The sequence below is a fragment of the Saimiri boliviensis genome, chromosome 2, assembly GCF_048565385.1.
Source record: "Saimiri boliviensis isolate mSaiBol1 chromosome 2, mSaiBol1.pri, whole genome shotgun sequence".
In the NCBI taxonomy this organism is placed as follows: Eukaryota; Metazoa; Chordata; class Mammalia; order Primates; family Cebidae; genus Saimiri; species Saimiri boliviensis.
In genome coordinates, this window is record NC_133450.1 from 103,887,986 (window position 1) to 103,903,886 (window position 15,901).

The following is a 15,901-nucleotide window of genomic DNA, read 5'->3' on the forward strand; positions in this document are numbered from 1 at the left end:
ACAAGAACAGAAAACCAAACACCACATGTTCTCACTCCTAAGTGGGTGCTGAACAATGAGAACACATGGATACACGGAGGGGAACATCACACACTGGGGCTTGTCAGGGGTCGGGGGGGTTAGGGGAGGTAGGGACAGGGGGTGGGGGTATTGGGGAGGGGTAACATTAGGAGAAATATCTAATGTAGATGATAGGGGATAGATGCGACAAACCACCATGGCACATTGTATACCTATTTAACAAACCTGAATGTTCTGCACATGTACTCTGGAACTTAAAGTATAATTTTAAAAAAAGAAAGAAAAAAAAGATATCACTCCCAAGATTATGTTATGTCATATAACACAGTTAACTTTAAAATACTGACGTGAGCCAGGCATGGTGGCTCACGCCTGTAATCCAAGCACTTTGGAGGCCAAGGTGGGCGGATCACCTGAGGTCAGGAGTTCAAGACCAGCCTGACCAACATGGTGAAACCCCATCTTTAAAAAATAATAATAATAATGACATGACCTGGTAGAATTAATCTAATCAAACGAGCCCTTAAAAGCAGAGGGTTTTCTGTGGCTGGTAGAAAAAGACGAAGTCTGAAAGATCCTATAAAGAAGAGCTCAACATGTCATTGCTGGCTTAAAACCAGAGGAGGGCTGCATGCAAAGAAATGTGAATAGTGTTAAGGAGCTAAGCAAGGACCCTCGCTGACAGCCAGTGAGGAAATGCAGACCTCAGTCTATTTTTTTTGAGGGTGGAGTGCAATAGTGGATCTCAACTCACTGTAACCTCCACCTCCTGGGTTCAAGTGATTCTCCTGCTTCAGCCTCCTGAGTAGCTGGAATTACAGACTCGTGCCACCACGGCCAGCTAATTTTTGCATTTTCAATAGAGACGGGGTTTCACCATGTTGTCCAGGCTGGTCTCGAACTCCTGACCTCAGGTGTTCTGCACACCCTGGCCTCCCAAAGTTTTGGGATTTTAGGCACAAGTCACAATGCTTGGCCGTCCTGAGTCTTACAACCACAGGGAACTGAATTTGGCAAAGCTCAGCACTGCTATCACCTTGATTTTGTCCTTCTGAAACCACAGGCAGTGAACTGAAGTGAGCCATGCCAGACTTCTGACCTAAAGAATTCTAAGCCAAAAAATGTGAGTTGCCTTAAGCTGCTACATTTGTGTTAATCTGTTACACAGCAATGAAAAACTAATACATTTACTTTCTGTATTATCTTTAGGTACAATGAGTTCCATAATATTAACTCCAGCAGTTACCTAAAGTAACAAACATCTTTGTCTTAAAATGTTAAAAAAATTTTTTCAGGTCAGATGGGTAATGTGCCGACTGTCGTAACAAGGTTCAAGGGTGGCACATCTCACAGAAGCGTGTGAACACGCAATCATCATGCTCATGAACTACAAAAGGATCAAAATGTTAAAAATGTTATATCTTTCTTTACTTTAATCCTTATGACCCAGATCCTTTTAAAAAATCAATCTTTTTTTTTTTTTTTTTTTTTTTTTTGAGATGGAGTCTCTGTCTGTTTCTCAGGCTGGAGTGCAATGGCAGAATATCAGCTCAGTGAAACCTCCGCCTCCCAGGTTCAATGATAGCTGGGATTACAGGCACATGCCACCCATGCCTGGCTAATTTTTGTATTTCAAGTAGAAATGGGGTTTCACAGTGTTGGCTGGGCTGGTCTCAAACTCTTGACCTCAGGTGATCTGCCTTCCTTGGCCTCCCAAAGTGCTGGGATTATAGGCATGAGCCACTGCGCCTAGCCACATATCATTGCTAAAAAATTTTATATTTTATATGGGACATTATTGGTCCTATAGTCCACCCTTCCTAATTTTATAGACAAGGAAACAGAGACTAACAGAAATTAAGTAACTTGCTTAAGAACAAACAATTATGGGGACAAGAAATTTAACATAAGTGTCTGACTACATCCAAAATTTCTGTCACCACCACAGCCATAATACTACCAACATCTTAATTATTGTAATGTGTAATATACATATTACCCTGTATGTCTTTCTCTGACTATTCTTTTTTTCTTTCCTTATAATTTTAAGGTATCTCTGACTTTTCTTAAACTTCATAAAATTATTTTTCAAGTACAACCATCGGAAATTTGTGTAGTTTTCAGATTGCAGATACCTCATGTTTCATGGGATAATATATTGTTATGTAGTATTCCTGTATTTTTCATGTGTACCTATTTCCTTGATTTTACCTGATTGCTTGGAGAATATATTATTTTCCCCTAAATGCATTACCTTACATTTGCCCATAATGAAGTTCTTCTGCCACTTTTCTGCCCACTCATACAGTCTTGTGCCGTGTTCATGAAGTTCATCCCTGTGACTTGGCATCTTACTACCCAGAAGTATGTAGTGTCATCTGTAAATTTGGAGAATTCACTGTGCACTCCCTCAAGAATATTTACAAACTGGTTAAATAAGACCATCCCCCAGCACCAATCCCTGGGGACCCCACTTCTCCATTTAGAAAATGTTCATTTTTCTTTCATCTTTCTTTCTTTTCCTACTTTTAAGCCCTTATTAACAATAGATTTAGCAAACATTAGCAGATATTCACCTGGTTTCTTGTGAACTGTCTTGAGCAAACTTAGCAGCAGCTGGTAATATACGTTCAGCCATATCCTTTGTTGCAGATAAAATACGTTCTGGTTCCATAAATTCCAATACATCTGATAAATGCTGGGCTGTACACCTTCTTACAGCAATGTGTAAATGGCTACAAGGAGACATGATCAGTTAAAACGGAGTTGTTATATAAACTATTCTCCGAAGATCTATGGATCTATGGGGTGTTTTTGGTTTTGTTTTTTGAGACAGGGTTTTGCTCTATCACTGAATCTAGAATGCAGTGATGCAATCATGGCTTACTGCAGCTTCAACCTCCTGGGTTCAAGTGATCCTCCTGCCTCAGCCTCCCAAGTAGCTGAGGCCACAGGCATGTGCCAAGACACCCAGCTAATTTGTTTTTAGTTTTAGTACAGATGAGGTCTCACTATGTTGCCCAGGCTGATCTCGAACTTCTAGGCTCAAGGGATCTTCCCACCTTGGCCTCCCAAAGAGCTGGCATTACAGGTATGAGCCACCATGCAAAACCAAAGACCTATCTTAAAGTTAAATGATTTAACAGCTCCTCAACAATCATCCTGGGAGACTAAAATAACAAATTATTTGCATTACTTATTACTTCCCAAAAAGTTAAAAGCAAAACAAAACTGATATTTAGTTATAGATCTATGAATGAATGTAAATAACATTATTGAAATAACAATAGAGTAAGGCTATTAAAATGACTTTTATTGAGCTAAAAGTAGATCTACCATTTGATCTAGCAATTCTACTGCTTGGTACCTACCGAAACGAAAAGAAGTCATTATGTGAAAAAGACACTTGCACTTGTTTATTGCAGCAAAATTCAAAATTACAAAGATGTGGAACCAACCTAAGTGTCCACTGACTAACCAGTGCATAAAGAAAATGTGGTGGGCCGGGTGTGAGGGCTCAAGCCTGGAATCCCAGCACTTTGGGAGGCCAAGGTGGGTGGATCACCTGAGGTTGGGAGTTTGAGACCAGCCTGACCAACATGGAGAAACCCTGTCTCTACTAAACGTACAAAATTAGCTGGGCATGGAGGCACATGCCTGTAATCCCAGCTACTTGGGAGGCTGAGGCAGGAGAATCGCTTGAATCCCAGAGGCAGAGGTTACAGTGTGCCAAGATCTCACCATTGCACTCCAGCCTGGGCAACAAGAGCAAAACTCCGTCTCAAAAAAAAGAAAGAAAGAAAATGTGGTAAATATATATATATATATATATATATATATAATATATATATATTATATATATATACACACACCGTGGAATGCTACCCAGCCATTAAAGGGAATTAAATAATGTCTTTTGCAGCAACTTGGATGGAGCTGAAGGCCATTTTTCTAAGTGAAGTAACACAGGAGTGGAATACCAAAAACCATATGTCTATATTATAAGTGGCAGCTAAGTTATGAGTATGCAAAGCCATACAGGGTGATATATATAATTATCTTTAGAGAAAGAAGAGGAGGAGGAGGGGGGCTAGGGATAAAAACTACACATTAGATACAATGTACACTACTCAAGTGATGTATGCACAAAAATCTCAGAATTAACTATTATATAATTCACCCATGTAACAAAAAACCACTTATATCCCAAAAGCTATTGAAATAAAAATTAATAAAAATAATAACTTTAAGTCTCCTAAAGCCAAATTGTCTAGATGATTTTGTGTGGCAGACACTTTGCTAGGTGCCCTAGGGACACAAGAAATATAAATATTTTATGAGAAAAATAATAACAACATTATTCTTTTCATATTCAGCATGTAGTATAATGTTTATCTCACAGGAACTTTTTAATACATGTTCTTTGATTGATATAATACTAAGATTTCGTGGTTTCTTTTCTATATCCCTGATTGCAATATTTCATCTTTAGTTTAATGACATTTCAAGATTATTTTAAACATTACCTTTGTCCGCCATTGATAAGAGAAACAACTGCACGTGCAGGGGTTACATTATTAACCATAGCTCTCAATGCTTTGTCAACATCTTCTCTTATAAATGTATTTGATTCACCAGCCTTGTGCAACAAAACTTTTACTGTGGTATCTAATTCTTGATCCATGCTCTTTTTCAAATAGGTGAAAAGATCACTTAAACAGACCACAGCAGCACGAGAAACTCCAGAACGTAAATTTTTCACCTAAAAAAACATTTCAAAATGTACATTTTGCTGATACTCTGCAAGAAAATCAGTAATAACTTGGAAAGGAATTTTACTTTTTTTTTTTTTTTTTTGCTTTTGAGTTAGGGTCTCACTCTGTTGCACAGGCTAGAGTGCAGTAGTATGATCTCAGCTTACTGCAACCTCCACCTCCCGGGTTCCAGTGATTCTTGCATGTCAGGCACCTGAGTAGCCAGAATTACAGGTGCAAACCACCATGCCTGGTTAATTTTTGTATTTTTAGTCAAAATGGGGTTTTACCATACTGGGAAGGCTGGTCTCGAACTCCTGTCCTCAAGTAACATACCTTTACCTGGGTGTGGTGGCTCACGCCTATAATCCTAGCACTTTGGGAGGCCAAGTTAGGTGTATTACCTGAGGTCACGAGTTTAAGACCAGCCTGGCCAACATGGTAAAACCCTATCTCTACTCAAGATACAAAAATTAGCCAGGCATGGTGGTGTGTGCCTATAATCCTAGCTACTTGGAAGACTGAGGCAGGAGAATTGCTTGAACCTAGGAGGAGAAGGTTGCAGTGAGGCAAGATTGCATCATTGCTCTCCAGCCTGGGGAGCAGAGCAAGACTCCATCTCAAAAACAAAGCCCCATATCTTAATATATGTTATCTTTTGTCCTAAGAATCAACATCTATTAAATTTCTCTTAATGTTGCAAATTAAGACAAGGTCTACTTTAATTAAATACAAGCCTTTTATATTGTATAGTACAGAGGAGTTTAAAAATTTTAAAGGTCAAATAAACATAGCATATTTATTCCTTGTTATTCTAATAATACTTAACTTATCAAAAAATAAGTTTACCTCTTGAACAACTGCAAAATTTGTTTCATGCAATTTTGTGTTCAATATCTCAGAATGAAAAGCAGCTAAGCATCTAATAAAATTCAGTCCCTCAATTTTCTTCTCCCTATGGGAAAAAGAAATTACAAAATCATTCGTTAAATGGGACTCAACTGAAACAGGATCACAGATGTCTTCTTTTCTGTGTATGGGATATTGTCAAGGAAGAGGTTCAGAAAGGTGAGAAAGGTTCAGAAGAAAAGTTTGAGTTTAGCAAAGGTTGGTTCATGAGGTTGAGGGAAAGATGCCATCTCCATAACATAAAAGTGCAGTGTGGGCTGGGTGAGGTGGCTCAGGCCTGTAATCCCAATACTTTGGGAGGCCAAGGTGGGTGGATAATAAAGTCAGGAGTTCAAGACCACCCTGGCCAACACGGCAAGGCCCTGTCTCTACTGAAAATACAAAAATTGGCTAGGCATGGTGGTGCACACCTGTAATTCCATCTACTTGGGAGGCTGAGGCAGAAGAATTGCTTGAACCCAGGTGGCAGAGGTTGCAGTGAGCTGAAACCGTGTCACTGCACTCCAGCCTGGGCTTCAGAGCAAGACTCCATCTCCGGGGGGAAAAAAAATGCAATGTGAAGCAGTAGGTGCTAATGTAGAAGCAGCAGCAAGTTATCCAGGTAAGGTAATAGATACATGTAGTTACACAAAACAACAGATATTCAATGTAAAGGAAACAGCCTCCTATTAGAAGAAGATGCCATCTTGGACTTTCAAAATCTGTATGATTCTTACATGCTAAATTTTCAGAATTGAAGTTATATTACAATGTATGAAAACAACATTAATCTCCTTGTACATCTCCATCAGAGCTCATGAGTGACCAGGTACACTGTCAATGAGCAGTAATATTTGCTGTAATTGCTGAAATTGCCATGGCCATCCGCTACCACCCTAATCAGTCAGCAGCCATCAACATCAAGGTAAGATCCTCCACTAGCAAAAAGATTACGTGTGTGTGTGTGTTAGGACTAATACATCTTCTTGATGAATAGACACTTTTATGGTTCAACAATAGGCCTTGTTAGCTGGTCCTTCATTATCTGACCCTTGGTAATAAAGAGTTACAATTTTTGGTAAGGATTTTTAATTTTTTTCACTAGTGTTCTAGAGAGCTACCAAAGTGCTTTCTGTGGAGAAGTCCCACAGTCTAGTTTATATTTTAACAGTAGCAACGGCTATTAAAGGAGATGGAGTAATAATACAAGCATGGAAACCAGTGATGAAACTACGATAGCTGTGTGGGAGATAATTATGGCATGAACTAGAGGAATGGCAGCAGAGACTACAGTAAGTAATTGGTTTCAGGATATGTTCTGAAAATATAAGAATTGATGGAATGTGGCCGGGCGCGGTGGCTCAAGCCTGTAATCCCAGCACTTTGGGAGGCCGAGGCGGGTGGATCACGAGGTCGAGAGATCGAGACCATCCTGGTCAACATGGTGAAACCCCGTCTCTACTAAAGGTGCAAAAAATTAGCTGGGCATGGTGGCGTGTGCCTGTAATCCCAGCTACTTAGGAGGCTGAGGCAGGAGAATTGCCTGAGCCCAGGAGGCGGAGGTTGCGGTGAGCCGAGATCGCGCCATTGCACTCCAGCCTGGGTAACAAGAGCGAAACTCCGTCTCAAAAAAAAAAAAAAAAAAAAAAAAAAAAAAAAAAAAAAAAAAAAAAAAAAAAAAAAAAAAAAAAAAAAGAATTGATGGAATGTACAGAAATGAGAGGCCAGGTGCAGTGGCTCATGCATATAATCTTAATACTTTGGGAAGCTGAGGTGGGCAGATTGCTTAAGACCAGTAGTTAGAGACCAGCTTGGTTGAAACTCTGTCTCTACAAACAATACCAAAATTAGCTAGGCATGGTGGTGTGTACATGTAGTCCCAGTTACTTGGGTGGCTGAGGAGGGAGGATCACCTGAGCCCACAGAGGTCAAGGTTGCAGAAGCCATGGTCATGCCACTGCACTTCAGCCTGAGTGACTAAGTGAAACTTTGTCTCAAAGAAAGACAAAAAAAAAAAAAAAAAAAAAAAATCAACCCTAACTTGGAAAGAACAATCAAATGTATATGGCAGGGCTATTAACTAAGACAGTGAACACTGAGGGAGAAGCATATTTCAGATTAGGAAGAGAGGAAATAAAAAGTTCTATGTTAAGAACTTTTATCTCTAAGTTCTTGTGCTATATTAGGAATTGATCTGTAGTTTTCCAGTCTTTGTATGATTTTGGTATCAGAGGAATGGTGGCCTCAATCAATGAGATGAGAACTCCATCTTATTCAGTGTTCTAGAAGTATATGTAGAATTGGTTTCTTCCTAAAATGTTTGGTATAAAGTATCAGAAAATGAAGGTTTCTTTGTAGAAACCTTTTTTTTTTTTTTTTTCCCAAAGGGAGTCTTGCTCTGTCACCCAGGCTGGAGTGCAGTGGTGTGATCTTGGCTTACTGAAACCTGTGCCTCCCAGGTTCAAGTGATTCTCCTGTCTCAGCCTTCTGAGTAGCTGGGATTACAGGCATGTACCATCATATCTAGCTAATTTTTGTAATTTTAGTAGAGACGAGGTTTCACCATGTTGGCCAGGTGGTCTTGAACTCCTGACCTCAAGTGATCTGCCTGCCTCGGCCTCCCAAACTGCTGGGATTATAGGCATAAACCACTGCTCCCTGCCCCTTTGTGGGAAAATTTAAACAAAAATTCAATTTCATTTATAGATACTGGGTTATACAAGTTTTTTGTTTGTTTGTTTTTTGTTTTTTGTTTTGAGACAGAGTCCTGATCTATTGCCCAGGCTGGAGTGCAGTGATGCAATGTCAGCTCACTGCAACCTTCTCTTTCTGGGTTCAAGCAATTTTCATGCCTAAGCCTCCTGAATAGCTGGGATTACAGGCACGAGCCGCGATAGCCGGCTAAGTTTTTGTTTTTTTAGTAGAGATAGGGTTTCACCATGTTAGCCAGACTGGTTTCGAACTCCCGGCCTCAATGATCCACCTGCTCAGCCTCCCAATGTGCTGGAATTACAGGTGTGAGACATCGTGCCCAGCCACAAGTTATCTATTTCCTTATGAATGAGTTTTAGCAGTTTGGTTCTTTCAAATAGTTTGTCTATTTCACCTAAGTTGTTGAATTTTGGGGCATCATGCTGTTTATCATATTTCTATATTATCTGTTTAATAACTGTATGATCAGTAGTGATGTTTCTTCTCTCATTCTTGATGTTAGCAATTTTCCTCTTCTTTTCCATGGTCAATCTGACTAGAGGCTTACCCATTGTCTTGATCTTCTCCAAGAACCTGCTTTTGCTTTCAATGATTTTCTCTATTGTTTTCCACTGCAATGATTTTCACACAGATCTTTATTATTTCCTTTCTTTGCTTACTTTGAGTTTCATTTGCTCTTCTGTTTCTAGTTTCTTAAGGTGAAAGCTTATTCCTTGATATAGAACTTTTCTTCTTCTTTTCTAATATGGGTGTCATAGTGTCACATATTCCTCTTTATTTTGGCTACATCCCACAAATTTTGATGTTTCATTCTTTATTTCATCAAATTTAAAATAATTTCTAATTTTCCTTTTGATTTCTTCTTAGATCCACAGGTTACACATATAAGTGTGTTATGTAGTTTCTAAATATTTGGGCATTTTCCAAATACTCATCATTCATTTCCAATTTAATTCCAGAGAACAAAATTTGTAAAATGTGATTCCTTTTAAATTACTTGTTTTATAGCCTAGAATAAGGTCTTTCTTGGTAAATATATCTTGTGAACTTGAACAGAATGTGAATTATGCTGCTGTAGATGGAATATGTTATAAATGTTAATTAGGCACACTGATAGCAGTTGAGGACCATCTGGAGTGGCTGCTGCAGACACTGGCTGCAGCAGGGGAGGTGCAGCTAAGATTGTGTGCTCCGTGGAGCCAGCAGGAGCCAGAAACAAGTGGAAGCCAAGCTCCTTTCTGAGTAGAAGGGGTGGGAGCCCCGCCCTCCTGGGCATAGCTGCAGGCACACAGCTGCAGCTGCAGACCTGGGTATCCCTATGGTTTCACAGGCCCTGAAAGCCTCCCTGCCCACACAGGCTCAGAAGTGCCTTCTTCCACTGCCTGGCTTCTCCCCACTCCCAGCAAAACCTCCAGTTTGGGAGTATGGTTGCAGCTGACCCCAGGTGCTGTCAGGACCTGGCCAGGTGTGCAGCACTTGTGGTGGTGCTGACATGCCAGCCCCCTGCTGTCTGGGTCCCCTCTGGACTTTGGGCACTACAAGCATGGGAGGGATGCTGGGAGGGTGCTGAGGGTAGCCTGGTGTGGGCCTGCAGGCACCCCTCAGCATGAACAGCCTGGGTGTTGTGGACAACAGGTTGATGGCAGCAGGAGGCAGACAGGTTCCTGGGCAGAAAGGGGCAGGTGAAACCCCACCTTCAAGTCAGGGACAGCCTGAAGCTTGTGGGGCTGGACTGCCAGTTCCACAGACTAAAGTGAGAACTTATGGTGCTTTTTCCAGGCCTGCCCGTGGGCCAATCAGCACACACTTCCTCCCATCTGAAGCTCATAAAAATCCTGGACTCAGCCAGACTCTGGCAGATGGGACAACTGGCCTGTGGAGAAAAGTACACTCTATGCGTCTCTTCTCTGCTGAGAGCTGTACACTCATCAGCACAACCTGCCTGTGGATAGAAGCTACCCGCTCTGGGACTTCTCTCTGCTGAGGGCTGCAGAGGTGTCATGAGGACCTGTCTGCAGATAGCAGCTATCCACTCCAGGTCTCCTCTCCACTTAAGGCTGCACAGACATCAGGATGACCTGACTGTGGATAGGAGCTACCCAGTGCAAGTCTCCTCTCCACTGAGGGCTGCAGAGGTGTCAGGATGATCTGCCTGCAGAAAGGAGCTGCCCAATTTGGTTCTTCTGAGAGCTATACTGTTGCTCAATAAAGCACCTCTGACCTTGCTCCACAACTGAAGGTATGTTCCAGTCTTTCACATGCCTCATTCTTCCTGGACGTGGGACAAGAATTAGGGACACACCAAATGGTGGGACTGAAAAATCTGTAACACAAACAGGGCTGAAACACTGCTCAACCCCACCCTACCACTCATCACATTGCAGGCAATGAGAAAGAGAGAAGAAAGGAAAAAAGAGCTGTGGCCCTTTGGGGAACCCAGACTTAGGAGCTTCCCAAGCCAGGGCTGTGACACTCTCTTTGGGGCTCTGCAGTTGCTGGCATCTCCAAGCTTCCAGGTGCCACCACATTCCCTGGTGCCTGCAGTGGAAGCTGCTTGTGGTAGGTCTGGTCCAGCTGTAGCAGCAGCAAGTCAGCAGTTGTGCCAGTGCCTGGAACTGCCTATCCTGCTCCAGCCGATATGCCTGGCTGTGTGTAGTGGCCAGACCCTATGCTCATGCACCCCTTGCTGCTCTCTACCTGGCTCACCCTTTGCAGGCACAGGATTTGGGCTGGTAGCAAAAGCCGAGCACAGCCTGCGAGGACACGTGGGCAGAATGAGCCCAAGTGAACCTGAGCAAAACTTGGGCAAAGGCACCACTGGCCACAGAGGTCTCTGGCTGGCAAATGAACACCCTAAGGATCCCGTGAGAACATTGGTTAATACTTTTGTTGAGGCTAGGTGTGGTGGCCCAAGCCTGTAATCCCAACACTTTGGGAGGCTGAGATGGGTGGATTGCTTGAGACCAGGTGTTTGAGACCAGCCTGAGTAACATAGCAAAACCCCATCTCTACTAAATATACATATGAAAAAGTGTCCAAATCTTCTACATCTTCTACATGCTTTTCTATCAACTTGTTCTATAAATTAATGAGAGAGGATCATTAAATTTTCAATTATAATTAGAGATTTATTTCTCCTTGCAGGTCTATTAGTTTTTGCTTAATATATTTTCAAGCTATATTATATGGTAAATAAACATCAGGACTGCCATGTCCTCTTGATGAATTAACTCCTCTATAACTATAAAATGACCCTCTTTATTGTGGATGTATAGACAGAATCCTAAGATGACATCCATAATTCCTACCCCTGATTTACACATCCTGTATTACACCCTCTCCATGAGAATGAATGTGTTGGGATATCACTCCCTGTGATCATATTAAGTTTGATCGCAAAAGAGATTTGCAGATTTAATTATGGTCCCTAATCAGCTGACTTCAAGTTAATCAAAAAGGAGATTATTGTGGGGAGGCTTTACCTCCTTTAAAAGAGATAAGGCCGGGCCTGGTGGCTCACACCTGTAATCCTAGCACTTTGGGAGGCTGAGGTGGGTGGATCACCTGAGGTCAGGAGTTCGAGACCAGCCTGGCCATCATGGTGAAACCCCATCTTTTAAAATAAATAAATAAATAAATAAATAAATAAAAATAAAAGAGATAAGAAGCAGCAGCCGACATTCTCCTCCTGGCTTTGAAGAAGTAAGCTACACGTTGAGAGGATCTATGTGTGTGTGGCACATAATAAGGACATGAGGGTGACCTCTAGGAGATGAGAGGGTCCCTGGCTGACAGCTAGCAAGATAACTGATAAGGTGTGGCTGTGTCCCAGAACTCAGGAGGGAACCACGGGGAGGTGACTGAATCATGGGGGCTGGTCTTTCCCATGCTATTCTTATGATAGTGAATAAGTCTCACAAGATCTGATGGGTTTATCAGGGATTTCCACTTTTGCTTCTTCCTCATTTTCTCTTCCTGCTGCCATGTAAGGGCCTTTCACCTCCCACTATGATTCTGAGGCCTCCCCAGTCATGTGGAATTATAAGTCCAATTAAGCCTCTTTTTCTTCCCAGTCTTGGGTATGTCTTTATCAGCAGCATGAAAACGGACTAATACAAAAATGAAAACCTCAGTTTCACATCCACAAGGAAGACAATTCTTCCAAACAATGAGCGGAAGAAAACTGGGAGATGAGATCGCATCCCTGGCTGAAACTTTGATTTCAGCCTAGTGATATCCTGAGCAAAGAACTGAGTTAACTTGTATCTGATCGTTTAACACAGAAAACTGAGTGTTAATCAATATGTGTGGTTTGAATCTACTGAATGTGTGGCAATTTGTTACATAACAATATAAAATACTCTGATTAATACTCTTTGCTTTGAAATATACTTTGACATTAATATAGCCATGTAATCTATCTTTTGATTACTGTTAGCATGGTATACATCTTTTTGCATCTCTACTTTTAACTTATTTGTACCTATATAGTTAAACTGAATTTCTTATAGGTAGCATATAGTCAGGTCTTGCTTTTTAATCTAATCTCACTAGGATGTTTAGTTCATCTATATTTCATGTGATTAGATAACTGGGTTTAAGTCTATCATCTTACTGTTTGTTTTCTATTTGTCCCATCTTTTCTTTGTAATTATTTTTATAGTTAAATTTTATCTCCTTTGTTGCCTTACCAACAAAACTTTTGTGTTATTTTACTGGTTACTTACAGGTCTACCTTGAAGTGACATAAATCATTTCATATATAAGAATGGTAAAACAATACTCCCATTCAGTCTATGGTTTATTTAACTACATTATGGAGCAAAACTCTCCGAGTATTCTACCCAATGCCTTATGAATTATGAACTTTTCCACTCTGCTGGTGGGAACAGGAAATATTACTGACACTGTTTATGCTCCAGAAATTGTTCCTTGTAACTGTTTTGAGTGGTTCTTGTTTTGGCCTCAGGAAATTTATTTACATGTATTCCCTGACCAGTTTCCTGCTAAATATTTGAGTAAAATCCTCTTATGATCTCTGGAGTTCTCTGTGGAGCTCTGTCTGGCATACTGTCCTGCAAGGTCAAGTCACCATGGCCTCCTCAAACATCTAGCACCATGTCCATCTCTGCTGCTATCTATCTGTTTTTCCCTCCTTTAGCTGCAATCTGAAACACTCTCCACAAAGCAAGCTGGGTAATTGCAGGGCTCACCTGGTTTATTTCCTGTCTTTCAGAGATCAAAATCTTTCTATAGACTGGTGAACAATATCTTGAAAACTTGTTTTTTTTTTTTGAGATGGAATCTCGCTCTGACATCCAGGCTGGAGTGCAATGACACAGTCTTGGCTTACTACAACCTCTGCCTCCCAGGTTCAAGCGATTCTTTGCCTCAGCCTCCCAAGTGGCTGGTACTACAGGCATGCACCACCATGCCCAGCTGATTTTATGTATTTTTTAGTAGAGACAAGGTTTGTTTTTTTTTTTTTTGAGACGGAGTTTCGCTTGTTACCCAGGCTGGAGTGCAATGGCGCGATCTGGGCTCACTGCAACCTCCGCCTCCCAGGGTCAGGCAATTCTCCTGCCTCAGCCTCCTGAGTAGCTGGGATTACAGGCACGCGCCACCATGCCCAGCTAATTTTTTTGGATTTTTTAGTAGAGACGGGGTTTCACCATGTTGACCAGGATGGTCTCGATCTCTTGACCATGTGATCCACCCGTCTCGGCCTCTCAAAGTGCTGGGATTACAGGCTTGAGCCACCGCGCCCAGCCGAGACAAGGTTTTACCATGTTGGCCAGGCTGGTCTCAAACTCCTGATCTCAAGTGATCTGGCCTCCCAAAGTGCTGGAATTACAGGCATGAGTGACCATGCCTGGTCCTTGAAAACTATTGTTTAATATATTTTGTATAATTTTGTTAGATCTTTCATGTATGAGGGCAAATTCAGTACCTGTTAATCCATGTTGACAGGAAGAAAAAGTTCAGGATTTCTTTTCTGTATTTGATCCTTAAATGTTTTCTGAATATGTTAAATTTAAGATGTCAAGTGTTACTGAAAGGTCAAGTAAGATGAGGACTAATAAATGACTCTATTTTTTTAGGGAAATGGTCACTTTTTCATTTTTAGTGAAGTGATAGTCCTGGTGGAGACAGCGGAAAGCCAATTAAAGAAGGTTGAGAAGAGAACATGAGGTAAAAAAGTAGAGACAACAAATCAGCTCTTTTGAGGACTGTTAGTTAAAAAAGAGTAGGTAGGGGATGAAACAGAAAGAAGATGTGCAGTTTAGCAAGGTTTCTTTGTTGTTGTTTTGAGACACAGTCTCGCCGTGTCACCCAGGCTGGAGTGCAATGGCATGATCGCAGCTCACTGCAACCTCCACTTCCCAGGTTCAAGTGATTCTCCTGCCTCGGCCTCCTAAGTAGCTAAAACTGTAAGTGCATGCCACCTCGCTCAACTAATTTTTTTTAGTATTTTTAGTAGAGACAGGTTTTCACTATGTTGGCCAGGCTGGTCTTAAACTCCTGACCTTGTGATCCGCCACTGCCTCAGCCTCCCCAAGTGCTGGGATTACAGGTGTGAACCACCACACCTGGCCTGGAGGTTTTTAAAGAATAGGAGATATTATGGCACATTTTAAAGTTGATGAATATGCTCTAGGAGAAAGGCAAAACTGATGAGGAAGTATAAGATAGGGACAATGAGAGATATTGAAGGAACAAGGTAGGAAATTAAAACAAGGGCAGTAAGTGGACGCTCCTGCTGAAACACATGGGATGCACACTGCCACTGTATTTTTGTGTCCCTTGAGTTATTGGCTGGGCTGGCTGGGTGGCTGCTATAACTGCAATATGAGCAGACAGGTATTTCCAGGACTATTAAAAATTATATTTCACAGAAAAATACTTTGAGAAATGGTGAAATTTGTATCCTAATATCAAAGAGTTTTACATAATCCATAATAAAGCTAAATTATATGCTTATGGCATATAAGTTATAATACACCTTGTAAGTCAGTACTATTAAGGCCAGAGTTCTGCTATATTAATAAGCTGAAAAGACTCTCCTGCCTAAGAATTAAATAATTGTTACTAAGATTATTTTAATTAAAAATGTGTTCCAAGATGTTTAATTAAATATTTACAGAAAGCTTTTGAACCCTGCTCAGTTTTAAGTTAAGGATGGCGAACTTACCAGTCTTCATCAGCTAAAAGCCTCAGGGCTTCTGTCAATGCTATTTCTGGTTTACAGAAGGGCCGTAGTTCTGATAAATCCATTACTTCTGGACTATGAGTGAGAGAAGGCATTCTTTCTTTAAACTGCAAAATGGCTCCAGTAGATGTTTCACCTTAAACAAAATATATTAAATAAACTATAAGAGAATCCTTTTTTTAAATTTTCATCTTTTTGAGATGGAGTCTCACTCTGTTGCCCAGGCTAGAGTGCAGTGGTGCAATCTTGGCTCACTATAACCTCCACTTCCCAGGTTCAAGCTATTCTCCTGCCTCATTCCCCTAAGCAGCTGGGA

The 15,901-nt window shown here is 41.1% G+C and overlaps 1 protein-coding gene and 1 non-coding gene across 6 annotated transcripts in view; both read right to left on the reverse strand.

Annotated features, from left to right (window-relative positions):
• The window catches only part of TOGARAM1 (TOG array regulator of axonemal microtubules 1), a 107,505-nt gene that overhangs the window by 26,575 nt on the left and 65,029 nt on the right, over positions 1-15,901 (reverse strand). For 4 of the 5 annotated variants that reach the window (XM_010341110.2, XM_010341109.2, XM_010341111.2 and 1 more), the window contains 4 exons: positions 15,568-15,721; positions 5,625-5,730; positions 4,548-4,783; positions 2,598-2,756 (listed from right to left, as the gene is read on the reverse strand). In XM_010341110.2, coding sequence (XP_010339412.1) covers positions 2,598-2,756; positions 4,548-4,783; positions 5,625-5,730; positions 15,568-15,721 — 655 coding nt within the window. Of the gene's footprint in view, positions 1-145; positions 2,400-2,597; positions 2,757-4,547; positions 4,784-5,624; positions 5,731-15,567; positions 15,722-15,901 lie in introns of those variants that run through there. The other variant, XM_074393999.1, reaches the window with a different exon arrangement.
• On the reverse strand, positions 1,316-1,420 carry LOC120364189 (small nucleolar RNA U13). Its single transcript, XR_005579530.1, has one exon. It is a non-coding gene; the product is annotated as a small nucleolar RNA U13 (small nucleolar RNA).